Source organism: Solanum verrucosum, unplaced genomic scaffold, assembly GCF_900185275.1.
Source record: "Solanum verrucosum unplaced genomic scaffold, falcon-dt-bn FXZP01000128.1, whole genome shotgun sequence".
Classification (NCBI taxonomy): Eukaryota; Viridiplantae; Streptophyta; class Magnoliopsida; order Solanales; family Solanaceae; genus Solanum; species Solanum verrucosum.
Window position 1 is genome coordinate 2,075,890 of NW_026020327.1, and position 27,626 is coordinate 2,103,515.

Consider the following 27,626-nt stretch of genomic DNA (forward strand, 5'->3'; position numbering starts at 1 on the left):
CTCTAAATACCAACTATCGTATCAAATACAAAAAATTAAAATGTATACGTTATACATACCAAAATCACAATATCAAAAATTTTGATATAGTATGATAATTCGGTATATATCATATACCATGCGCACAAAAAATTGTGGGACCACTCAATGAATATTCATTGTCCCAAATCTCAATCGAATGAACGTTGACGCAATAATTGGATTCAATTTACACCTAATAAATAATATTGATTTTATTCTAAGAATATGTCATCTAACAAATTAATGTTATATTTTAATCTTTTTAGTCATCTTATTGAATTATAAATCAAAAAAAATAGGACGAAAACAAATTCCCTATTTTTAATGTAAATCAAAATCTCCTCTTGATACTCATTTAAGTGCACTTTTCATTTTAATTTATTTGACACTTTTCATTTTTTGAAATTTAAATTGTATATAATTTGATTAATATTTTAAAATATATTTATTTAACATATCAATTATATTTTCTAATATATTTTTCTTTAATAGCTTTTGAATATTTATGTTTTAATATTTTAAAACATAAATATTAGTACTATTTTTTAAACTTTCAAGTTCAAGGCATCAAAAGGAAATTACACGTGATTAGGTTCTGAATGAGCTGTACTTGGATAGCGGAATCATCAAATCTTATTTTTATTATAATAAATGCTAATGTCAAATGATTAAATCCAAATAGAAGAAGAAAAAAGAAAGGTAATTATTCCCCAAATCTCTATCATGAATCAAGTATAAAAATCAAATTCTGACTTTCTTGAGTATGTCTGGGAATAATTTTTAACAATTAAATCTTCTCTTGATTTCCTTTTTGTTTTTAATTTCTCACGAATTCAATTATTTATAATAGGGAAAAGGGTCAAAATGCCCTTAAATTACACGAAAGGAACAAAAATATCCTCCGTTTATAGTTTGGCTCAACAATGCTCTTGCCATCAATATTTTGTCCAATAATGCTCTTATTATTATTATTTACTAGGTCAAAAATGTTCATTTTCCAAATAAATATATTATTTATTTTCTTTTTAACATATTATTTTTCTAATAATTTTTTTAAAAAAGTAGCAAATGTTTATCTTACTTCAATTCAGAAAAAAAAATGAAAAATGAAAAAATTTCTTATTTTATTATAATTAATTTTTATCGTTATATAAATATAATTTAATGATGGATATACTATAATCTTATATATATGACATATATTATTTGTCGAAAGAGTACATGAAGTTATTGTATTTTAATTATGAGATTAAGAACAAAAAAAATATTTCCTACATTTTTATTAGTTAAATTGATTTTAAAAGAAAGAAAACAAGAATAGTGTTTTTTTAATAATTGATATTTTAATTAGGAAGAAGATGTGTTTAAAAAGAAAAAAATAATATATTTATTTGAAAAAAAGGCATTTTGACCCATTTTGTAACTATAAGGGCTTTGCGAGATTAAAATATTGACCGCAAGAGTATTTTTGAACTAAATTATTGACGGCAAGGTTATTTTTAAGCCAAACTATGTGAGTTCGGAACCGAAATAAGCCACAAAAACATAAAAGTGACCAAAATAAGCCACTACTTTAGTAAGTAACTAAAATAAGCTTAGTGGAAGAAAAAATTCCACTTTATCTAATATTCTAAATGTTTTTCGTTAGTCTCGTAATGTGTATATTTTAATATATAATGGAACTATTTCCTACACTTTATAAAATGGAACTATTTCTTACACTTTATAAAGTGTAAGTTTTTCTTACACTTTGTAAGGTGAAACTTTTTCTTACGCTTAATAAAGTGGAAGAAAATTTTACACTTCATAAAAAGTGACTTTACCTTTTCACTTTCTTCTTCTCCCCTTTCACTTTCATGGCTTCCAAACTTTTTTCACTTTGAAGATTAACAATTGATGGTCCCAATCCGACAACTGAAGCGGCCCTACACTAAAAAATCAAAATCTTGAAAAATTGGAGTAGCACAACCTGACAACATAACAATCCGACCCTACAAATTATATAAATTAGGTATTTTTTTCCGTCTCATATTTTCATTACTTTAAAATGATGTTGTAATTTGTTCAAAATTTCAGCAAGTCTTATATAATGTGCATTCAACTACTAAATATTAAGTTAGAAAAAAAGTCTTTAATTCGAAATAAACAAATGGAATTACACTGTTGGATTGGTATTGCAAAATAGTATTTGGCTACTGCTGAATTACACCTTTTCATCTCATGTTTTTTTTATTCTAGATGGACACTCGTATTCATTTGTTCTTGCTGGCATGTATTAACTTTACCATGTGCAATGTGCCCAAACTACCATTTAGATCCCATCAAAGTACAAAAAATAAATAATAGTAGAGTATTATTTTTATGCACATAAACTGTGTCCAGATCCTTGTAAAAATTGACCATAAATTGAGATTGCATAAATGGTTATATTCTTGTTAATTCAGTTGGTTACATTTGTCCGCAAAACTGAACACAAAATTCATCAAACATATAGTCATCCCTCAATTGTTCCAATAGATGGTTCCATCTGTTTCTCTTTAGGTATACGTTCCTTTTATTATTTTTTTCTATTTTATTTTCTTGTGGTTGACTCGACAAATAACACATTGAATTGACTTGCTGAAGTTAGAGATTCTTTAGTTCTCGTACAATTATTTGTTTGAAGATAGTTCACAGTTTAATTTGTCAAGAAATAATTATATTAAATGAATTAATAGAATTTTTCTTACATAATATAATGGAGCGTGTTGTGAATCTTGGATCGATTGATCGTACACTTCTTCTCTCTCAGCATGAACATAAATCAGAATTGTTATGAAAAGGTGAGATATCATTTAGTAGCCTTATGAGGACGGTGCGCATGAATGATGCCTGAAATTTATTTCGTTTGCATCGACCTCATGGACGTGTTGATGAGATTTTACGTAGGTCAGGATTGTATGATGTAGTTTGTGTGGGCAGGATGCAGTATGACCGTGCCCTTGTAACAGCTATGATTGAGCGTTGAAGGCCAGAGTCTCATTGCTTCCACTTACCTTTTGGTGAGGTCACAATTACATTACAGGATATGCAGGTCTTGTTTGGTTTGCGCATCGATGATGATGTTGTGTACATGCAGGATGCTGCACGGAGGATTCGTCCATGGCGTACTTTATTAGAGACACTCACAGGATGCGCCATAGCACCTGCTAATATGGATGGTGCGAGCCGAGTGAGGATACATACCATTACTGGCTACCTGCGAGATCAGTTACAAGTAGATCCGATAGGAGATGCTACTCCAGTGGAGCGGGTTGAGAAAATTTCTAGACTTTACATGCTTGTTATATTGGGGGGCATCTTATTTTCGAACACGTCGGGGAACCTTATTAGCTTACAATACTTGGTGTTCCTAGATCCCATCCACGACGTAGGTAAGTACAGTTGGGGCAGTGCAGTGTTGGCCTACTTGTACCGTGCACTTTGTCGGACATCTATCGATAATGTGATTGACATTTGCGGATTTATTCCTCTCCTTCAGGTAACTTTACTAAAGTTTTAAAATACATTCAAATACAAATAATCTTTTAACATTACACTGCACAAGAATATTTTTTCTATATGCAATTTTTAAAAATATTTAAATTACATACAAATAATTTCTAAAAATTATTAAAAATAGATATATGTAATTGTTAATTTTTTTTTGTGAATGATGATAGTTTAATTATTTTGTTTGTCAAATTAAGGTTTGGTGTTGGGAGAGGATCTTGCATGTACAACCATCAGCTCATCTGCCGCATGATGGTGACGTGTTACTTCCATATGCTAGGCGATTGACGCATGAAATTGATAGGGATACTGAGTCACATCATGTTCTTATCCCGATTAGAGACCAGCTAGACTGTATGACGAAGGATTAGGTACATCAAATAATTTTTGCAACTCTTTACTAGTTTTTTTAAAAAATATATACATTACATATAAAAGTAAAGTATATAAAAGTAAATCAATAATATTTTTTTTTATATACTAATCGGTTAATGTTGATTTTATCTAATTGTTATATTTTAAAAATAGTTTCGATGGACATCGTATAATGAGATTTTACATACACTGCCTCGTTGTTGTACGGTCGATGAGCCTTTATGGATGGCATGCGTGCCTATGCTTTGCCTAGAGATTGTTAAGGTGCACACACCTGATAGAGTGATGCGTTAGTTTGGTCATTCCCAACATGTACTTGCGATTCCTAGTTGGGGAACCAACCACCATGTGATGATCAGCGTAGGAGGCTTAGATCAGAGGTTCTTGAAATATTGGATAAATATTTTCGTGATTGGGGTAATCGACATCAAAGTTTAGTAGTTGAGGTAGATGATGGTACTAGCAGGGCAGGGTATACATTGTGGTACCTTGCGGTATAAATTGTGGTACATGTGTTTCGTCGATCAATATAACAGGACGACAAAACACAAACCCATCAATGCATGGCTTAAAAGTCCAGAACATAGTTGAATACATCTTCAATGACATCGAGACTCCGCTCTGTTTTACATTCAACTATTGTTTCGGAATTAAAGTGTTTTAAAGCTTCCATGAACCTCGGCAACTCGACAAAAGAACCCTCCCAAGTACCATAGACTTTTTTAAAAGCACACTTGCTGTCAAGATAGGCTTTTCTTCTGCTTATTGAAATGCCATATGCTTTAAGACCGGCTGTTTGACAGTCTTTGATGGGAAACCTAAAAAGTAAAAATAATATTAATTATCAAATAAAAAATGAATATTTTCTTATTAAAGAAAAATCATCTAAGGATAAAATAGTACCTTGGCGTTTTTTCTATATCAACACGGAGGACGTTAGCAATCATCTCAACATCCAAGTTGAAATGTCCATCGCGGCACGTACCCATATCACATGTATGTTCTTTAATGTATCTTTCAACTTTCCATATGTTAGTATGTTTATCATTAAAAGAAGTTAGGCTAAATCGACATCCTTGTTCTACACACCTGCAAACAAGTCGCCATGATTTTTTTTCCGATTTAATAACAAAGTACTCCCTCACTATCTTTAAATGTAGAAGCTTAACTGCTCTTTGCAACTACTTCTTTGAATTGAATAACATGCCTTTTTCAATATAAATAACATCATTCATGAAATCTTTCGGTTCATGCCACGTACATTGTGATGTATATTCATCATGTGTATCGCCAAAGATATCTGGACCATATGGGAGATGATCAAGATAAAGAATTTCATGATTACGAAACGAACTCATGGACATTGGTCTTGGCGACTGATTGGGCATTAAAAAATCATCATCACTAGATGATGTCTCAAATGGAACATTATCTTCTGATTCCTCGACATTAGGCAAATCATCACTATCACTAGCTGAAGGTGAGCCGTAATTTGGAAGGTCACGATCATCGATATTCACAGGATCAATGGGCTCATCTTGTGTGATATTTTCCCTATATATGTAAAAAAGTATAAATATTTATCTTATGCAATTAACTTACTTAAATAAAATATCAAGTGTTGGACTTACCGATAATCATTTGCATCAAAAGTAGGCGAGACATGAAAATTTGAGGATGTCCCAACATTTTCCGTCATTTCAAAGTGTGAGGACTGACCAAAATAATTATCTAGTCCATAATTTGGAGCAATATTCCTATCTTGATGAGGTAAACCGCTACAAAATATATAATAATAAGAATAATAAATCATATAAATTAATAAATAATTGACAAAATCAACAAATAATAATCAAAATATAATTATTGAGCATTACCAGTCACTTTCATTGATAGTTTCGTTCAAATCAAAATCATATCGACCGGTAAGAATATTTTGATAATGAGTCATGTTAGAAAAATCAGTAGATTAAGTTATCGAAAATCCATCAACGCTATTACGATTTTCTAATCGGGGATGAACATCAACCGATAAAGGAGAACGTTGTTGACTAGTCTTAGGCTCCTTCCTAACATAGATTTCAAGTATTGTTAACTTGATTTGATCTATGTAGTCATTTGGAACCCTCAAAAAGTCGGTCAACGATTCGTCATTATAGATAATCCACTCTCCAAAATTTACTTGTCCTTGTGATAAAAATGAAGTAGGGTATTTTCCAACTATAATCAAATTATAATCAGTGATGTTTATACCCATTCTTTTATAAATTGATGAAAGAAATTTATGATTTCGGACAATAATTGAATATTTACCATTGTGTTTGGGAGGACAATTATAATAAATGGTATTTCCGTCATGTATAATTTCGTCATTCCAATAAATGAAAACTCTAACTTTTGGTTTAGAAGACATTTTATTTTTGAGATTGAAATGAACAAATATAGAAGACTTTATGTTGTAGGTGCTATCAACTATATTTGAATGTCCTTAAATAGAGATTGGAGGATTTTTCAGAATAAAAATATAAAAATGCATAATGTAATAATTTTTTTCGTTTTTATGATATGTCAAATTAATGTACTTTTGTATGACAAACATTGCAAAAGCTTCATAAATTGATAAAAACGTGAAAAATATTCTTCTTTGTAAAACAAAATTTTTTCTTCCACTTTATAAAGTGTAAGAAAAAGTCCACTTTACAAAGTATAAGAAAAACTTACACTTCATAAAGTGTAAGAAATAGTTTCGTTATATAGTAAAATATACACGTTATGAGACTAACGGAAAACGTTTAGAATATTATATAAAGTGGATTTTTTTCTTCCACTAAGCCTATTTAAGTTACTTACTAAAATAGTCGCTTATTTTGGTCACTTTTATGTTTTTGTGGCTTATTTAGGTTCCGAATTCACTATAAATGGAGGGCATTTTTGTTCATTTCACATAGTTTAAGGGCATTTTTTACCCTTTTCCCCTTATAATATAATTTTGGTTGATCAATATTACTCTCTATGTCCCAATTTACATGACTTACTTTCCTTTTTAGTCAGTTCCAAAGAGTGACACATTTTTATATTAAGTAACAATTTATCTTTAAAATATCCATTTTACCCTTAATAAAATAATTTATAGCCACACAAATTTCTATCATTCATTTTAGACCACAAGTTTTAAAAATCTTCTTTTTTTCTTAAATTTTGTGTTAAATCAAACTACGTTACATAAAATGGGACAGAGGAAGCATAATTTAGCTATAAAAACAAAAGGAGTTTAAAGCACGATGAATATTTCAAAGATTCTTAATTGAATTTTTTTCTTAAAAATGATCTTTGAAATATCACAATTCATAATTTGAGGCGAAATGTGGAGATTAATTATGAATTTAGCTTGGTCTAGTAATTTTAGCTCAAATAACACACATGTGCGTATATTATATAGAGAGAAATTTACAAAATAAGTATAAGATGAATGAAGTAAATTGCTTGAAGAACTATAGTGTTAGGCATGTAGTAAATTGTTCGTATCCACAATTTAGTGTCTCTCCCTCACGGATATTCTCCACAGGGGGAGAACTCAGTTTGCCGCCTGAATCAATCCCTTTATGGACTTAAACAAGCGTCCCGAAATGGGTTTGCCAAATTTGCTTCTGTGGATGCTGGTTTAGAAATTAAGTCATTGGCCTTTGTCATGTGTGTCTTTCAATCTGGACGGTGACTTCTTTCTAGTTCTCCAATCCTAGTCTGGATTTTTCCGCGTAAGGAGTTTTATTCCAGATCGGATTCATTCTAAATTTGAAATCACCGACAAAGCATCTGCGATCGGACAATTGTGTAAATATACCCCGCGATATACTTTCATCATGCACAAAAATTCTCATCACTCTGTTTTCCCATTTCTTCCCCTGTTTCATCAGCATTGTAATCCTCTGTTTGATCTCTTCAAGATTTTACGATTCATCATCTTCTTGTTGAGCTCAGTAGAATCATCATCTTAAATGAAGGGTCGCTTTCAATTTGAATCCATTATGCTTCTTTCAGTTGAAGCAGACGATGAATTTGAATTCAATCTGATCGTCCTTCTTCTTCGTCTTTTTCTTCTTGTCGTTGTTGTTGTTGTTGTTCTTGTTCTGCTGCTTTTGGGCTATTTTCTTCTTCTAAATCATCAGCATTGTTATCATGAAGGGGTAAATGATCATCAGGAGAATCGATTGAATAAGACGAGCGATTCTACTACTTAAGATGCAAGAAACGAGATTGAAATAGTTCAGACATGTAATGAGGAGATACACGATTACCCTAATGCGGAAATATGAGAGGTTGGTTATAGATCAAATTTGAGTACAAAAATGGTAAATTAACACAATAATCATATCAAAACAAATTTATTTGTTCTAATTATATATTTCTTCTTTCATAAATTTCATATAATCATATAAAGTTACTTTACATTCTGAATCCGTCTATAATTAGTAACGCTTCACTTCCTCATGTTCCATACATGATATTACCATACCTTACAAACAATTAACTACAAGAAATTAAACTACAACAAAATATATCATAATTACCAAATAATGAACTTGACTTGTACAAATTGTTGCATGATAATTTTCCCATGAAGAAATTGACTTCGTAGAAATAAAAGATCATTTTCTTGATCGTCATAAGAGATCATTTTATTGTACTTGTACCAAACTTCGAGAAAAATCACATACACCACCTTGTTAAAATGGATCGGACCACTACTGCAACCACTACTACTATATTCCCGCGATATATGGTGACGCCACTCTAGTGGGGCCACCACTACCAGGTTGGTTAGGGTTCGAATCTGAAAAAAGGCTTTGATTGTCTGGCTTCTTGCCTATGCAAAAGCAAAGAGATATTGATATTGATATCAAAAGAAGCAAAGTAACAATTAAATATACTATTATACGAACATCCATTTTTCTATAGCTATTACAATAATTATCAACTTTAAATTGTCTCTAAACTTCCTTTGTTTTATAGCTTATTAGTTAGTTTATATCATTTTCTCCTTTAATTTTTTTCTTTTTTTGTTGGAAATCATGTTGAATAAGTCATAAAATGTCAACGACTTGCTACTTGACTTTTGAGTTTATTGAAGGGTTAATTTCACATATGCGCATTCATATAAAACAAACTCATGAGGCGTTTAAAGATGGAGCCAAAATTTTAAATTTATAAGTTTTGGATTTTAGAAAATACATTTGAATTCTAAGTAAATTATTTTTGTATGATAAGTAAATATTTTAATACAAATACAGATTTGAATCAAAATTACTAAATTTTATCGAACGTGTAAGCATAAATATATCTCAGCCGATGAGTGCTTCATAGTGAAATCATAATTATTTTTTAAATATTTATATTGACAACAACGTATCGAACAAATTTCTGATTTCATTTATTTGCAACACTTGCAGAATTAAATGTCTTCATTTCCCTTTCTCCTTAGTTGAGATATATATATATATATATATATATATCTTGAATCATTCCAGAATCCAGCAGCACAGCAGGAGGAAGAAAAATATAGTATATAGTTAAAACAATTTAAAATCTCATGAAGTAGTCGATATATAACAAATTTGAACTTTCCAACATATGAATTAGTGATTTGTTTTAATATATAAATTAAATAATTAGTACTACTATTGTTTGCCAGGGTATTCACTTAAGATTATTTGATGTGATCATGTATTTCTTTATGCAACATAATTCAATAGACTCACTATCTCACACAAGATAAGAATAAGATCTGTGTACATCTTAACGTCTTCAAAGTTCAGACCCCGTTATAGAATTTCAGTGTATATGTTATTGTTGTCCACTAATCACTTAAACTAAAAATAGATTGTGGATATATAATATATGTTAATTTATGTATGTCAACTAAAAAAAAGTAAATCGTAAATTTAATCGGCATTTGAACAATAATCATAGGCTCATAGCAGCAGATCTGATATACATAAATTCATTTAAAATACAAAAGGTATTAAAGCCTTGGCATTTCTAGGGTCCTTCCTATCAAATAAAATAATGTCCCTATGGTAGAAGAAAACGAAAACAAAGTCATGTTGCGCACACAAAAAAAATATATTTCCTATTCATATGTGGAAACTTTCAAGTCAGAAGTAAGTAATTTTAGATTTAAAATTTGAGGGGAAATAGATGTATTTCAGGTGTTTTGATGATCCTCACAAATGCAGGGACCTGGTCCCTGACAGAGTGCTCTCGTCTAGGTTCAAAATGATGTACAACTGTAAACCTGTCTTGTCAGGTGGTTGGTGAGAAGGTCAGCGTACTTCATCAATAGGAATGAACGAGGTTGTTTGTTCAGTGGTCAATAACTCTTGTTGGTGATTGATATATGCAACAAAAACAAACAACAATTATTCATTCATTCAAAAAAGGAGCAAGTGAGTCTTTCAAGAACTCAAGCATCAAAGAACACACGACAATGTTTTGAATGTTCAGTGGTCAATAACTCTTGTTGGTGATTGATATATGCAACAAAAACAAACAACAATTATTCATTCATTCAAAAAAGGAGCGAGTGAGTCTTTCAAGAACTCAAGCATCAAAGAACACACAATAAGGGACCTAATACACTGAAGAAAAGCAATCTTGAAGTGTCGTTGTTTTGAATGTTTGTATTGTGCTAAAATTGTCGGATTCGTTTCATATTCATAAAGAAATGTATCAAAACCTTTGGTGTGTATTGATTGTAAGAACACAGTTAGAGTTAATTGTGTGTCTTACGTATTGAAGTCTATATTAATTAGAAGTAGTCAATATAGTGGACAATGGATGCATTGCTTTGGCTCAGTAAGTAATAGAGGTATTACTTAGTGTGAGATTAAGAGTTTAGTCTCATTGTTGTATTTGGAATCTGTATTCACTTTTGCTTGTGATTAGTGAAAGCAGTTGAAATTTCTATGTGACAGATCAGGATTTTTTCTCCCTTGAGCAAGGAGGTTCCCACGTAAAACTCATTGTTTCCATTGTCAATTGTTTTATCTCTTTGCTGCATTTTTCTATACTTTTGACTTGGTACTACAGCACACTGGTAAACACATATATTTCAACAGAAATTTAATTGTATGCAAATTTTATATTGATATGATACGCACGTATAACACATGTACACTAAATTAGTATATCTATATGCCCCAAAGCAACCCAAATTATTATATATTGATAGCAAGCATTGACAAAAAAAAATTATCAAAAAATAACTCATAAAAATCATTGCGCATCCTTTCAAATAAATCCCATTGACTAAATATTGTACGTATAATGAATTATAAGAAGTAACTCCTATAGCAAATAATGCCTCATATGTCAAGCTTAAATAGCTCAAAATGAATAGTAAAAACTCATATAATCGACTTAAAAGGTATATTATGTCTCAAAAAAATTAAATGAATTAACTATGACAAATTTTGTAAGAAGTATTAGTAAAATTTATCGTCTCCATTCAAATTTGGCTTTAATTAGGCAACTAATCGATTTGAGTCACATGCTCTAATCAAATGGTAAAAAAGGCAAAAGATCTTATTTACTCGAAAAGCTTATGATAATAAATATTTCAACAAGTAATAGATTTTACTAATAATTTTTCTTTTATCTTATATATGAAACAATATTTAGTATGGATGTTCATAATGGTTATAAATAACCATATTTATTATTATCGCTAAATCTAATATAGAGACAATATTATATTATTACCGCTAAATAGTTAGCGCAAAATCTTTTATTTGTAACAATAGTGATAACAATGCTGATACTTACTCGAGAGTTGTCCAAGTCTCCCTTTCAATCGCTTATAAAATGTGTAATTGAAAATCTAGCTTTACTCTGAGGAGTATTTGTTATGCCTCCTTTTTTATTTGACATCGGCTGCGAGTTCAACAAAATCATTATTTTGATTTATATATATATATATATATATATATATATATATGATTGTTCATGGTTATGGTTAAAAAATCAAATCGAACTGCAATTCGAACCAAATTGATATTTGGTTTGATTTGGTTTTAAATTTTGAAAAATTGATACTATTTGTTTTGATTTTACTAAAAAATAACTGCAAAAATAACCAAACTGAACCGATAAATTATATATATAAATTTTATAATTATTTATATACTATTCATAAATAAAATATAAATATTTTGTTAAATTTTAAGTAACTTAAGTCTTTAACTTTACCAATTTCTCAAGCCTAACACTTAAATTTTAGCCCAACTATTACAATCATAAGTCAAATCCATCAAAATTCATTACTTTAATTAGTCTTCCTACCATACCTTTCATAAGATAGTTATATCTTCTCTTAATTGAATCACTTTGTTTGTGTAATGATAACTTTAGTATTGTATAATTGCTTAATTGAACCAACAATAGCTTTTCAGTATATTGTTCATGTACTAGGTGTTTGTGTCTAGCAAGGTACGTATGTCCTCAAAAATTTATTATATTCAAACTGAAAAAACCAGAAAAAACTAAATCAAATCGAACCAAACCATCAATAACCAAACCGACGGTTATTTTTTTCATTTGGTTTGGTTTTAGATATTTAAAAATCGACTAGGTTGATTTGATTTTGATTTTAACCAATAACCAATCCAAACCGAACCACAAACACATAATATATATATATATTATAAAATGTGTAATTGAAAATCTAGCTTTAGCCTGAGGGGCACTAGTTATGCCTCCATTTTTATCTGACATCCGCGAGTTCAACAAAACCCATCAATTTTTATATATATATAAAATTCACAAATACAAAAAATAAATTGAAATGTATATACATGATAAATTACAATCATTTTGAGTTCATTCAATACTTTACATTCTGATTTTTTCTCTAATTGCTGGTAGTACAACTGTACAAACACTTCATCACAAACAATAACAATTATACTAAAGGTATAATATATAAATGTGTTATTTAACTTGGATCAATTACTATCTATGTCCTTCGACTTTGGGTGTACACAAGTAAACATTTAAACTATGCAAAAGTTAAACAAGTAGACACACAAGTCATATGTGACATAGTACACATAGGATGCCATGTAGGACGCATAACTGCCACGTAGAACGCCACTTATAACACGTGAGTCTACTCGTTCAACTTTTGAATAGTTTAAGTGCCTACTTGTGCACACCTAAAATTGGAAGGCGTAGATGCTAGTTGAGGCCAAGTTAAAAGACACACTTAGGTATTATAACTATAAAAAAAAGACTATAGGATACAACAAATGCATGACAATCACTCAATAGAGAAAAACATATACACACCATTCACCGATCCATCTTGTTATGGCATCGGATCGATCACACGTTCATGTATGATCGACCACTGTTATATTCCTGCCACATATGGTGGTGCCGATGGGACACCACCATTAGCTGGTGGTGCCAATACGGCACCACCATCAGTGGCTTGGTTAGTAGAATTTGGAAAAAGGCTCTGGTTGTCTGGCTTGTCCCCAAGATAGAAGCAAATTGATATTCCTATCGATACCAAAAATAGAAGAGTAATAACAGAATATAGTATTGTTTTGCCATCCATTCTATAGTCTATACACCTTAAATTACCTCTCTAATTCATTCTATATATATACATGAGTTAGGCTGAACCCTTCTATTATCCCCCCCACCCCCACCCCCCCACCCCCATTTTTCATGACAAATTAATTCATGTTAACTTCTCTGTTCGTTCTAACTTGTTTGTTATGTTTTGACTTAACACAAAATTTAAGAAAGTAAAGATGATTTTCGTGACCTTAAACTAAAAATATGTCAAATGTATAACGATATCTTTTAGAGCTTGTTTAGATCGAATTTTGGCTTATTTTTATTATTTTGACTTAAAAGCAAGTGCTTATTTTATTTTACCCAAACACTATAAATGGTTTAAACATTATTTTGGCTTAAAAACACCTAGAATAAGTCAATCTACACAGACTAGGTTGGATCCTAGCTAGTGTAGATATATGTTGTCCGACTTGAATGATTGAATTTTTCGTTTAGAGCTTCGCACCAAATATCCACTTACAAACTGATCCAAGTTTGAATTAGGGAACAAACGAAGTAAGGAAGTAGCTCCAAGTTAGTAGTTCTTTGACCCAGTTCAGTGAGATCGGAACATAGCTCTTTGAAGTAGATGTTTAAGAAAGTTTCTAAATGCTTACTCAAAAGAGTAAGGAGAAGAGCTTCTTTAATCATGCGGAATCAGAACTCTTGGATAAGAAGGCAGAAAGAAATTTACACCAGGATTGAAGAAGCGGATTTGATAGAACCAGAGTCACTTTTAATCTTGTGATCTTAAATATGTGTAGAAAATTAAAATTAAAGAATTGTCATAAAATAAGACAAATAAATTAAACGGAGAGTATAAATCAAAGAATGTCAACTGCTTGCTAGGTGACTCGTCAGTTTATGAAAAGAATTAGTTTACTTTGTCATCCAACTTTCTAGGTATTGTGCTAAACTCATAAAATAATTTTTCGTACGAACTCATAGTACATCATCAACATAGGGGTAATTTATTAATTTAATTAATAAAAGTATTATTTTATACTACTTGAATTTTAATTGAATTACTTAATCTATAACTTGTCCTATTTTAATTTAATTAAGGGAAAATTACGCGTATAAGCAAATATATCCTAGTTAATTAGTTAACATAGTTATAGTTTGCTTTAATTACAATTCGCGACCTACTTTTAGCTATAATCACGCGGCTCAACTTTTTAGTTTTGTATAATTCAGAATTTATATAAGATAATTTGTATAACGTTTGTATAATACAAAATTTGTATAATTGTTTACACTTTTGATGTTGTAATTGTATAAATTCGTTATTTTGAATTTATACAAAAATATCTGAATTATACAAATGTACCCGTGAATTATATAAACCTGTGAATTATACAAATCTGTGAATTATAAAAACGAGGCAACTTAAACTGTAGCTACAGCTCGTAAATATGCAAACTATGCTATGAAGCATAATTAAGTTTATTATAGTGGTTATTTGCGAAAGTTCTCCTATAATTAATTAAATCAAATACCTTATACTATTTGAAATTTAAATTTCAAAATTTGTAGGTTCTTAGTGACTTTTTCATAAAAAGGGAAAGGGGAAAAAAATATAAAATCTGGTTAATTATGACAGAAAAACAAATTTCTGACTTTATCTGCAAACACTTGCAAAATTAAGTATCTTCATTTCCCTTTCTCCTTGATGTAGAAATAGATTTTGAATCATTCCAGAGGAAGAGGAAGAAAAGTATAGTCAAAACAATTAAAAACCTTATGAAGTAGTCCATATGTATATGAACTTGAAACATTCCAATAATATAAAATAGTACTCCCTTCGTCCCATTTTATATGAGGTAGTTTGATTCGGCACAGAGTTTAAGAAAGAAAGGAAGACTTTCAAAACTTGTGGTCCAAAATGAATGATAGAAATTTGTGTGGCTGTAAATCATTTCATTAAGGGTAAAATAGACATTTTATAGTTAAATAGTTACTTAATATAGAAATGTGTCATTCTTTTTGGGACCGAAGAAAAAGGAAAGTAAGTCACATAAATTGGGATAAAGGGAGTAACTAATTTTATTATGTAAAATAATTAATTAATTAATATCGTTTGTCATGTGTAGGGGTGTTCACGATTTGGATAAAAACCGATCCAAACTAAAAAATCGAACCAACCGATTAGATTAATCGATTTTATGTGAGCTTGGTTTGGTTTGATTTTAGATTTTAAAAAACTGATAGTATTTGGGTTGGTTATGACTTTGTTTGAAAAAAACCAAAGAAATAACCGAATCAAACCGACAAATGATATAGATATATTTTATTATTATACATACATAATATATTATTTTTTAAAACATTTTAAAATATCTTATATACATTTTAATCAAAATTTATTTATATTTACTTATGAAGGCAACAATGTCCAAAGTGAGAACATTTATCTTATTGGCTTCATGTATATGAGTGTCTATGACAATTCTTTGTGTGATTGAAAATGTCATTGTCTCTTCCTTCTAGGCCAAAATAATGAATTTTGAAGCTTTATTTGTAGTAAATTCAATAATAGAAAGTTATGTAATGTGAGACATTCTTACTATTTTTCATTTTGAATGGATTGTTGTCACTTTTTCACATTTTGAATGAATTGTTTCTTTTATTTTTGTATATGGTTAATAACCGAACCGAAACCGATAACAATCAAACCGATAAATGTATATTATATTTGGTTTGGTTTAATTTTGATGATTTTAAAACCAATTAAGTTGGTTTAGTTTTGACCAATAACCGATCCAAACCACCCCCGTGAACACCTCTAGTCATGTGGATAGTCATTTAAGATTATTTAATGTATTATGAATATAATTGGGCTCCAATACAGATATCGAACACTGATAAAAAAAATTATTTTTAAGAAACTAGAGAGTTGACTCGCGCTCAACTTGGCTCAAACATGATTAAGCTTGAGTTCGGATCGACTTGACTCGACCTTATTCACTTATGCTAAAATATTCGGGATATCTCTAAATAAAGAGTTAATACAAGACATAACACATAAATAAGCATTTTAACTTGTCCACAACTGAACAATTTAATTTTGTGGATACACATATAGATACCTCAACTCGTTTTAAATGTGTTGGTTGAACACTTTAACTTACAAAATAATTATCTATGTACCTCTAAAATTTATGTGTCGACGTCGGGTGTCAACGAGATACAGTAAAGACAAGTCAAAGTGTCTAGATGTGCATTCTCAAAGTTGAATTGTTTAGTTGTCAGTTGCGAGATCAAGTTAAAGTGTTTATCTATATATTCTATCAATATATAAATATTCAATCACTAACTGCTTAAATTAAAAATAGATAAATATGTATAATCGTGTATAATTTATATATACCAACTAGAAAAAAAGTAAACAATAAATTCAACCGGCATTTGAACAATAATAATAGGCTCATAACAATTCTAATATACTCATAAATTTATTTAAAATACAAAAGGTATTAAAGCCTTAACATTTCTAGGAAAATCTTCAAATTTGGAAAGGTACCATTTCCTAGTAGCATAACTCCTCCCAATCAAATAAAATAATGTCCCTATGGTAGAAGAAAAAGAAAACAAAGTTTGGCTAATAAGAGAAAAACCAAAAAATGTGACAATCTCAAAAAGGTAATGTGGACAAATAACTAAGTTAAAGAGGCCACCTTTGGGAATTTTATATCCACTTTCACCCTTTTTCCTCATCTTAGAAAGAATAAAATGGTGATAAAAATTGCCAATAATTCCCACTAAAAATACAATAAAACCAAAATACTTCAAGTCAATTATTGGCTCTATTGATCCTTTTGTCAAGTGTTGAATATATATTAAGCTTGAAAAGGCTATAAAATAGCTTGAGGAAATAGTAATTGCAGAGTTCATAGCCATGGAACCACTATATTTGTGCACAAACAAAACCTGCAAAATATGTAAATTGTATGTTAATACTTAATTGCTAGTCTCTTAAACAATCATTTTTCTCTTTACCTATCTGGACTATCGCCTTGTCGCAAGTTTCATATCTCAACTATCACTCTTTTTGTATTAAAACACATCTCAATATTGATTTGGCCTATACGTGTCAGACTGTTAGTTATCGACTGGGAATAAATATTTGGCCAACTTAGCATCCAAGAATATTTTAATATAAAGAGATCATTAACTCTTAAATAAATAAATAAATAAAAAATTGTGTGTACATTTTGGCATTGTATTTTAGTCTATTTTATTTTTAGTCCTTGCACAGTCAGATTTAACAAGTTTAATCACCATTAAAAAGTGTGGTGAAATGGTATTATGGTAACAATTTCTACATTTTTAATAAAATGTATCGGATTTGAGACCTAAAATTGACACCCTCTTTAGTAAGGAGCAGAAAAATCTTCCACAATTAACTTTTTATCATGTAAATTTGAATTAATCAATCCAGTAATATAAAACATTAAATAGTAACAAATAATCTACCTTAATTTCAAAATTATAAATTTCACTTTTTTTTATCGTATCGATGCATGTAAGTTAAACTGAACAAAAAGAGTAAGATGATTAATTACCTCAAGAAGTCTTTTGAAGAGATGAATGGTAATAGCGAAATTAAGCATGAAAAACCTGATTCCACCATTTGGGAATATCCAAAAGAAGCTTAAACATGTAATTAAAGTAGGAGTATAAGCAATAATCATCCCAATTTTGCTTGGGATTTTAGCTTTTTCTTGAGATTTCAAATTCCAAAACTTTGAATATTCAAGATTTTGTTTGCCTGAGCCTTCTGAATAACCCAATATTGCTGAAAATATTAAATTCATCATTATCATAACTTTGATAAATATAGAATTTGGTTCTTGAAATAATATTTCTCTAAATATTTGTGCCATAATTGGTTTCTCTGTTTATTGTTTAGGATGTGCGTGGATTGATTTTTATTGGATTAGGGGTAGAAAAGGACAAAATAAAAATATTTGAGGACTGAAGTGTTTAGAAAATAGCAACTTACAACTGGTTGGCTATAATAATAATAAGAAAATATGAAATACTATACTAGATCTACAAGCCAAAAATAAAAAAAGAAATATTTTTTTGAAAATACTTTTCAATTTTTCATGTATGATTGATTAATATATATATTATTTTTAAAAAAATATATTGATGAGAAAAGGCCAAAACTAAAAATGAGGATGGAAAAAAAATCAAGATTGTAGTCATCTATTTGCCACGATTCATAACTATCAATCATTTAAATTAATATAATACTATCTATCAATAAAACATTTTGCATTTTGTATGGTGATTAGTGATAGTAATGGCTATAAGTAATCGTTATATTGTTAATTGGGGATGATGTTGACTAATGGTTGGATGTTGGTAGTAGCTAGTGGTTTGTGGTTGACAGTATATGTTGATGGTGGTAGTAATCAGTGCTGATAATGACTAATAATTATGGTGAATGATAGTGATTAATAATGACAGTGATTAGCGATATATAACATGGTGGTTGATGATGATGATTGGTGATGGTTGTGGTAATTGTAGTTAGTGATAATGATTGTAAGTGGTGGCTAGTGATTGTGACAAAAGATTAGAGTGATCGACAACAATGATGGTTGTAGTGGTGAGTGGTGACACACAATTGATAAAGGTGGGTGACAATGACAATAGTTGATAATGGTGGATGATGACAGTAACAATGAATGAATTAATGAAATTGATGAACTACAAATTTTGTAGAAATCTTTAAATAGACACCTTAATGATATGAAGATTTTATTATGAATTTTAATTATGCAGATCTATTCATACTCATTAAGTACGGGTTATCGGTTGAAACATAAAAACAATACTTAATGATTGAAATCTTATTTATTAAGATTCATACATTGAACTTGTAATTCTTTTTTATTTCACTTATCACTTTGCCACACCTCTTTAGTCGTTTTATTATGATTCAGCATCTTAAGCTTAGAACAAGTATATATTGAAGATGAATATAAATATATACCCCTTGCGAAGTCAGTCAATTTTATTATGATTCAGCATATTAAACTCAAAAAATATATATATTAAAGACGAGTATAAGTATATACCCCTTCCAAAATCGTTTAATTTTTTTTAATTAAAATTAAACATATTTTAAAGGATCTACATAAATAACTCATAACTTATAATACTTGTTCAACATAACCACATAAACAAAAATTGAAGGTCCTATTGCAAGTTATAACCTAAAATATGTAAGGAATAAGTGCCTTAATATCCTTTGGAAAATCATCAAACTTTGACTTGTACCATCTTCTTGTAGCAATGCTCCTTCCCATCAAGTAAAAGATAGTTCCCAAAGTGAATGAAATTGCATATAATGTTTGAGAAGTGCAAGAAACTCCTACAAATATAAGAATCTCAAAAAGGTAATGTGGGCATATGACAAAGTTAAATAGGCCACCTTGAGGAATTTTGTACTCTTTTTCACCATTTGTTCTCAACATAGAGAGCAAAATATGATGATAAAAGTTACCAATTATACCAACCAAAAATATTATGTATCCACCATACTTGAGATCAATGGATGGCTCTAGCAAATCTTGAGAAAGGTGTTGACAATAAATCATGGTAATTGTGGAGAGGAAATAACTTAATGATATTACAATTGCATCTTCAACATCCATTGAACCACTGTATTTGTGAACAAATAGGACCTAGTATAAACAAAGCAAAGGAATTAGGATTTGTTCAAGATAAGTTTGTAGCTAACTTCACTAAAAGAGACTAGTTTAAATGACACTTTTTTTAATGTTTCCCATCCGGTATATATATCTAGTATCTGCTTTGGGACCAGACTAATCGGGGTTAATTCGCACCTAGAAGTCCCACTTTTAAGCTATCAAAGGTGACTTCATTCTCAATGCTTGAGCGGATTATCTAAAATTATGTTATACTTATGTGTCAAATCCTCTAAAAATGAATTAGTTTTGGAAGATCCAATCAGCATACACCCGACAATGACATTTCTAAAGATTTCAAGCGACATAGACCAAAATTTCTGATTAAAGAAGGATACTTGCCACTCCATCGCAATTTTTCATGCTATTAAAAGAACACACCATTCACAAGTACCAAAACTACATAGTGGTGGACCTTGTTGTTCTCATGTTCTAAGGGGCATAAGGCTATAAATACACTACAATTGGGACCACATTGGTCTAAGTTTGAATTGTGTCAACTAGAGGATAGGGTTGTTACTTAGGACCATTGAAATGCAAATACCTTAATTGAATTAAAAGAGCAAAATTAAATTCCATAAGCATAAAAGATATATTAGTTGAAGAGTAAGTAATACCTCCAACACTCTCTAGAGGAACTATACATCATATTCAGTATGTTCAGTATTATAAGGTGTATAACTAATATACAACAAATCATGATATTAGCAATACTGAAATTATTAATGCATGGCCAAACATGTTTAAAGACATAACTACCCCTTGAATAAACCAATCCAAACAATAAATTATTTTTAAAAAAAATTATTATTATTTTTACACTATACCAAACGACTTCTCATATTATCAAAAAAAACAATCATGAAAGAAAGACTAGTTGAAGAGTAATTAGTAGTACCTCTAACACCCTCTTGAAGAAATGTATGGATAAAGCAGAACACACCAAAACAAACCTTAAATCTCCATCTGGAAAAATTGCAAATGAAGAAATACCACCAAGAAATGAAGGACCATATAATAAAAGCATCCCTAATTTACTCTCAATTTTTACCCTTTTTTTCTTCTTCTTCTCATCATTTTCATTTTTTATTGTTACAAAGAATTTGGAATATTGCATATGCTTTCCTTTAATTTCTGAAAATCCAGCATTTGCTATTGAAACAACACTTATAATAGACATTGTAGAAATAAACAAAGATGGTGGTGGAGGATATAGAAATTTCAACAATGTAGACATCACCATTTTTTCCAATTCTTGAAAAATGTATCTTTTTTTTGTGTATGTATGTATGTCTATAGAAAAATGAAAAAAAAATGAAAAAAAGTTAACTAATTTTGTGCTATTTGTACTCTTGTTGGATTTTGGTGTATTTGACTAGTTGAAAAAGTAGAATTTTAAGAGCCACACAATTAAGTGGGAGTAACAAATTTGGAGAAATAGAAGGAAAGGGGATATATATTATATATATATATCTAAATAAAAAGTTATGAGTGGTATTTGGAGTGCTTTATTAAAGACCTACGTGGTCACAAATTTTGCCAGTTAAATTTGTAGGTTGATATAAGTGACAAGGGTCCAAAGTAGGTAACGATTATTCGGGTGTATTAAGCTTCTGCTATATGTAAGATCGAAAAAGTGTTGAATTACAAGAATTTATTCTATACATCCTTTCATTGTATTTCTGCGAGATTATTTCTACGACTCAAACTCATGATCTTTTGATCACATAATAGGAACTTTATCAATTACATCAAGGCTTCTCTTCACAGCAAAGGGGAAGAAAGAGGAATATAAAGGTCTAAAATATGGCACAACATATATCATAAGGTGATTCCATGGGCATGAAAACAAAGTCTTGCTTTAATACTCCAATGGATATGAATCGGGGTGGATTGAGAAAAATTTGATGGGTTAAAGATTTAGTTTTATCCAATAGAAAATCGTCATGTAATAAATGTAATAAATAATAGTAATTTTTAAAAAAGTTGTTAGTTATAAGGGTAAAAGTAGGTCAAAAAGGTGGATTGAAGGGTATTTTTAAGTATGATCTACCTAAATATCATAGTGTTAAGAGTTAATTATATTATTTACCTACTTTTTTCCACATTACAAAATTCCCTTAAAATTTATGGATTTCAGATACATCAGTGGACTTCTGGATACATTAGCAGACATCCAGATATATAGGTGAGGGATGTATCCGAGAGGGGAGGGGTATCAGAGAGGGGATAGGACATCGGGATACATCACTAGACTTCCGGATACATCAGCAGACATTCGGATACATAGGTGAGGGATGTATTCAGGAGCAGACATTCAGATACATAGGTGAGGGATGTATCTAAGAAGGAAGGGATGTATTCAGGAGGGGGATAGGGATGTATCAGCGAGAGGAGAGTGATGTATCCGAAAGGAGATTTTTGATTATTTTTTTAAATGGTAGAAAATTTTAGAGATTATGGTAAAATAAGATGTGTATTTAGGTCATTTTTCTTATTTTAAACCAAACAGGTGAATGAGGAGTATATTTAAACCTTTTTGAATAGTCTAGGGGTACTTTCAGCCCTTTTCAGAATAAATAATCAAGTCCCAAAAATTACCAACACATATATGAAGTCAAGTCCCAAAGTTTTTACACATAACTAGTACTATTTATACATTAGTATAAGAGATAACACTAAATCTAGAACATGACCCTAGTTCAATCGATAGATAGATCGAAAACATATTTCTAGACAACAAACCGGTCAAACCAGTAACCAAGTTCATTATCATGTTAACAACTTCAATATGTCAAAAGGTGATTTCTTAAGTTGTATCTCCTTGTAATTGACTTGCTTCCTACTAAATTCTCAGCAATTTCTACAGGATATACAAAATCAGGATCCTTCAATTTATCAACATCTTCTAGTAATTCTTCTTCAATCCATGAAGACCAATCTACCGAATCGTCCGAATCGTCGTTCTCCATTTCCCATAACAAGTACTCCTTATGTTTTTGAATTCCATTAACTTTTTCCATTAGTGTTTGTAACATCTTATGGTTCAACACTTCATAATCTCTGCAAAAAAAATTATGAAAATTTGTTATGATGGTAAAACTAAGTTTTTGAGCTTATGTTCTGTTTGTTACCTGTATGTCCATATGGAATATAGAAGTTGGCATGAGGCTAATAGCACAAATAGTGACCTAATTATGCTTACAAACCATGCTTGATTCTCCATTTCGTATGATCTGTATCGAAGTATGGCTAGTTCAATCAAGAATGTGAATACTAAACCTACAACAAAAAGAGAAATGAAGCAACAATGATGAGAATCAAAATAGTCAAATAACAAAGTTGGTTTCGCGTTGGAAGGGTGCCTGGTTTCCAACCAGGCGCGTCCTTCCAACGCACCAAGGGATCCCACATCTTTTTGAAAGGTGTGATGATACTTTACCTATGTATAACCTAGGTCTCACGTCATATGTTTGCTTCGTGCTGGTGAACATGTAGAGAAGAAAGATCGATAACGAGTAAAGCAAGAAAGCTTTGATCACTCTTGATTCAAGAAGCATAGCATTGTGCAAGGTGAATAGCTTGTCTAAGGCAAGAAACATGCTTGCTTGTTTAGACTCAAAAGTTTCCTGTTGACACAATTTGATGAAAATTAATGAACAATTACAAGAAATTTAAGAGAATATGATGATTTGAGAATTAACAAACCTGAGCAGCTAATATTGATTTTGATTTCTCAACTAGATGATCATGAGTTTGTTGTAGTTGTTTTTGCCTTCTTAGAAGCTCCTCTTGTTGCTCGTGTCCGAATTGAGCCAATTGTTTCAGAGTTCCCCTGTAAAAGTATTAACATATTGCATTACATCAATCCTCAAATGTCGCGGAAACACTTAACAATGCACTTACACTATCAGGTTAAGTTGACCTACGACAATAAGTAAGGTATATAGTCGTAAGGAACATAAGAACCACACGAGAAGTTATGGTTGACGAGTTTTACCTGCTCTCTTCAAGTGCTTGAGACTGAAAATTATGAAGGAGTTGAAGGCCATCAAGAGCTTTATATTGTTCATCCAAAAGTTGTTTCTGTTTACTCAAAGCTTGGCCAGCAATATTCCCAATATCATTTGCTTTATTCTGCAATTTATCCATCCTACAACTCATTTCATCTCCAACTTTCACAATCTCATCTTCAATGTCCTCCGTTTTAGTCCTTAAACCATCGATCCCATGGTCTAAATTAGTATACGATTCATGAACTATCGCCATGTTTTCATGCAAACTCTCCTTCATTTTCGCCTGGCCTTCGTTCAACTCTAGTTGGGAAGATGCTATCCCTTTAGATTGCTCCAATATCACTTCTGACTGACTCAACACAGCGTTCACCCGGCCTTCAACATTCTTGGAAGTTTCTGCTACTTGTTGAGTACGAACATCAATCGAGGCTAATGATTCTTGAACATGTTTCGAGTTTTGCAATAGCAAATCCCCTACATGTAATATGTTGTCTAATTTTTCCTCAGCAAATTCAGCAGAATCCTTCAAACTATTCACCAACCTCTCTGTTACATGCTTCCATGCTTCTCTCCTGCAATTATCAAAATGCATAAGAGCCTCTTTACCTAGTGTATAGTATTGTTAAATTCATCCTCATGTAACAACGAAAGTCTCATTTTATGTATCGATCGCTTTGGTGTAATCTTATCTTAGCTTATTGTTTAGTAATAGTCTTAATAACTCTACAATATATCCAACTTTTCTATATAATATTGTAAGCTTATATTTCATATTGTTGATGTGTGGCATTATGTACAACAACAACATACCCCGTATAATCTCACAAGTAGGGTTCAAGAAGGATAGAGTCTACCTTAGAAGGTAGACAGGTTGTTTCCTATACACCCTCGGCTCAAGGAAAAACATAGAAAAGCAGTTCGGGAAAAGAAATATGAAAGTGAAGAAATCACGACAAAATACCTAATGAAAACATTACAAAACAATCTGAAAAAAGAACAGTAACTACAGCAAAATAATACTATAATCGAAGAACAAGACAAAAATTGAAGATCAAGAAACTACTTACGACCTCTAGTATGACATTATATAACGACCGTCCAAATACTGTATTCATCAAAACAATATATAGTTCAAACTAACCATGTGTCAAAAACATCCAAACAGAAGAAAAACTTACTGCAATTGCTGGCAAATGGCAGGGGTTTCAATATAGAAAGCCAAATAAATCTTATGAACATCATTATCCAATTTCTGTAAACATTTAGTCATTGATGATTTTGCATCACAATAAGGCAAAGGTGACCTTCCAGTATGTTGTTGAAAACAATCACATAAATTCCAAGAAAGTCTAGACTTCAATTCTTCATCAGGCAGAGCTTTTCTACATACACTAAACAAATTCTGATAACTTCTTTGCCAACAAGAATCTGTAATCAACATCTTTTGTTCCGCGCTTTTAACGAGTTCAATTCCCTTTTGTGAATTCTCAAAAACATCCATGGAGAAATCAGACATCAACTTAACAACTTTGTTGTTTGAAAATTTGCCTGAATTTGTTTGTTGTTCTTCTTGTTTATCATTTTTGTTATTTTTAGTAGAAAAGAACCAACCCCATGATGATGAACTTTGTAACAACAAAACTAACAACATAATCAACACCTTTTGTATATGAAATCGACCCATTTTTGTACTCAATCTGCACAACAACTCTGCAATTTCAAAATCGCAAAACTAAAAAGCTTATAGTAAAAATTAGACAAAAAATCAAAGTATATATAAAGGTTTTTTGGCAAACTTGGGGAGAAAGTATCGTTCGAAGTAAAAAAAAAAAAGTCTATGTATGCATGTATGATAAGTATAAAAGAAAGAGACACAAATTCTGACTACGACTCTGATGAAAATCCACGAAGTAAAAAAACTTATAAACTGGAAATTCTGACTCTGATTCTAATGAGAAAACAACAATTTGGAATTTTTTATTTTTTTTACATAGCGTCAAAAACAAGAAATTTCCATGTTTGGATTATTTTATGTTTTTGATGTACCTTTTCAATAATTAAAGTATTTCCAAAAGTGAAACTTTGCTAGTTGGTAAAGATGAAGAAAAAGGAAATAAAACCATAAAAAAATGAAGAAAAAAGAAAATCTTTGAATTATTTTTAAATTAAAAAACAGTACCTTAGACAATGAATCTAATTAATTAAGTCGGTATTTTTTTATATTAATCATAAAATAGACGAACGGTTATTAATTTCGCGCCCTTTCAATACCGGTTGTGTCCGTTCCTTTTATTTCCCTCATTTCGAAAATTAAGAAAGAAAAATACAAATATGTGTTGTTTTTTTAATTATTTGTAAGTGTGTTCGGTACGAAGTCAATTTTACCATACGATTGGTTAATTTTGTAACAAACAAAATTGTTAACAATGAGAAAAATGATTAATTTTCTTCTTAGTGAATATAGGAAAAAACAAGTTACATTCTATATTCATCGTGTCCTTCCCACCCTCCAACAGATTATATCCCATATCTCCCATCTCTATCACTCCACACCCGTAGCCCAGCAGCCTTCACTTCTCATAGTATTTGTTAGACCACTCATAGAGGAGTTTTCGAAAACAGTCTATCTATTTTCACGAATTAGTGGTAAAATCTGTGTACAGAGACTCTACATTTTCAGACCTCACTTGTGAAATTTCATTAGGTAGATTGTTATTGTTATTGATTTTAGAATAATATTTTTTTACTTATGCATTGAGAACAAGAAAATAGATTGTTATTGTTATTGATTTTAGAATAATATTTTTTTACTTACGTATTGAGAACAAGAAAATAAGAAAGAAATCCACTTATTTTTCAAAAAAAAACATTTTTCTTCATGCCGGACACACCCATTGTGCTTCTTCTTTTCTTATCTATTTTTTAACCTTGTGATATGTGTGATTATAAATTATTTCATTAATGATAAAATAGAAAATGTAAAGTTAAAATGTTTTTTAATTATATAAATGTGTCATTCTTTAGACTAATTAAAAAAATAGCATAAACGTAGATGTTTCAACTACCATCCAAAAAAAAATACATACTCTATATAATATAATATAATAAATATATTTAAATAGGGAACACATAGTGACAAGTGACAACTTAGGACTCCTGATGACCAAAACGTCACGGCTGCTCGAACCTTCTAGTAATACTTATTTTGGAAGAAAAAAAAACATAGGAAAGAAATAATGAAAACTATATATTTGAGTACACTATTAAAGAATAATTTGATCAAATATGAGTATTAAATATAGTTTGGAATTTGAAAATTTCTGCCATTTTTTATTTT

General features: G+C 30.4%; 4 protein-coding genes across 4 annotated transcripts; 1 reads left to right on the forward strand and 3 right to left on the reverse strand.

Moving 5' to 3' along the window:
• Positions 1–3,088: 3,088 nt before the first annotated feature.
• LOC125835731 (serine/threonine-protein phosphatase 7 long form homolog) lies at positions 3,089–3,923 on the forward strand. The gene is made up of 2 exons (XM_049514831.1): positions 3,089–3,541; positions 3,750–3,923. Exons 1-2 carry the CDS (start codon positions 3,089–3,091, stop codon positions 3,921–3,923), a joined length of 627 nt encoding a protein of 208 aa, XP_049370788.1.
• Positions 3,924–16,954: 13,031 nt separating this feature from the next.
• On the reverse strand, positions 16,955–18,540 carry LOC125835848 (steroid 5-alpha-reductase DET2-like). Its single transcript, XM_049514950.1, has 2 exons — positions 18,114–18,540; positions 16,955–17,478 (listed from the first exon to the last, which is right to left on the reverse strand). Exons 1-2 carry the CDS (start codon positions 18,432–18,434, stop codon positions 17,008–17,010), a joined length of 792 nt encoding a protein of 263 aa, XP_049370907.1. The 5' UTR covers positions 18,435–18,540; the 3' UTR covers positions 16,955–17,007.
• A 1,238-nt stretch (positions 18,541–19,778) lies between these two features.
• LOC125835840 (uncharacterized) lies at positions 19,779–21,529 on the reverse strand. Its single transcript, XM_049514944.1, has 2 exons — positions 21,172–21,529; positions 19,779–20,249 (listed from the first exon to the last, which is right to left on the reverse strand). Exons 1-2 carry the CDS (start codon positions 21,514–21,516, stop codon positions 19,779–19,781), a joined length of 816 nt encoding a protein of 271 aa, XP_049370901.1. The 5' UTR covers positions 21,517–21,529.
• A 1,446-nt stretch (positions 21,530–22,975) lies between these two features.
• On the reverse strand, positions 22,976–25,973 carry LOC125835882 (protein GAMETE EXPRESSED 1). The gene is made up of 6 exons (XM_049514979.1): positions 25,468–25,973; positions 24,274–24,861; positions 23,982–24,108; positions 23,716–23,902; positions 23,408–23,555; positions 22,976–23,336 (listed from the first exon to the last, which is right to left on the reverse strand). The coding sequence occupies exons 1-6, from the start codon at positions 25,971–25,973 to the stop codon at positions 23,060–23,062; spliced, it is 1,833 nt and encodes a 610-aa protein (XP_049370936.1). The 3' UTR covers positions 22,976–23,059.
• Positions 25,974–27,626: the final 1,653 nt, after the last annotated feature.

Bases quoted from the DNA above. Each gene is read 5' to 3' on its own strand.
- LOC125835840 (XM_049514944.1), bottom strand. From the start codon at position 21,516: ATGGTGATGTCTACATTGTTGAAATTTCTATATCCTCCACCACCATCT. The intron at 20,250-21,171 runs GTACTACTAATT...TGTTTATACTAG, and splicing joins TCTTCAAGAGGGTGTTAGAG to GTCCTATTTGTTCACAAATA.
- LOC125835848 (XM_049514950.1), bottom strand. From the start codon at position 18,434: ATGGCACAAATATTTAGAGAAATATTATTTCAAGAACCAAATTCTATA. The intron at 17,479-18,113 runs GTAATTAATCAT...CATATTTTGCAG, and splicing joins TCTTCAAAAGACTTCTTGAG to GTTTTGTTTGTGCACAAATA.
- LOC125835882 (XM_049514979.1), bottom strand. From the start codon at position 25,973: ATGGGTCGATTTCATATACAAAAGGTGTTGATTATGTTGTTAGTTTTG. The intron at 24,109-24,273 runs GTAAAACTCGTC...ATACTTTTACAG, and splicing joins CAAGCACTTGAAGAGAGCAG to GGGAACTCTGAAACAATTGG. The intron at 23,337-23,407 runs GTAACAAACAGA...TTTTTTTTGCAG, and splicing joins TATTCCATATGGACATACAG to AGATTATGAAGTGTTGAACC.
- LOC125835731 (XM_049514831.1), top strand. From the start codon at position 3,089: ATGCAGGTCTTGTTTGGTTTGCGCATCGATGATGATGTTGTGTACATG. The intron at 3,542-3,749 runs GTAACTTTACTA...TGTCAAATTAAG, and splicing joins GATTTATTCCTCTCCTTCAG to GTTTGGTGTTGGGAGAGGAT.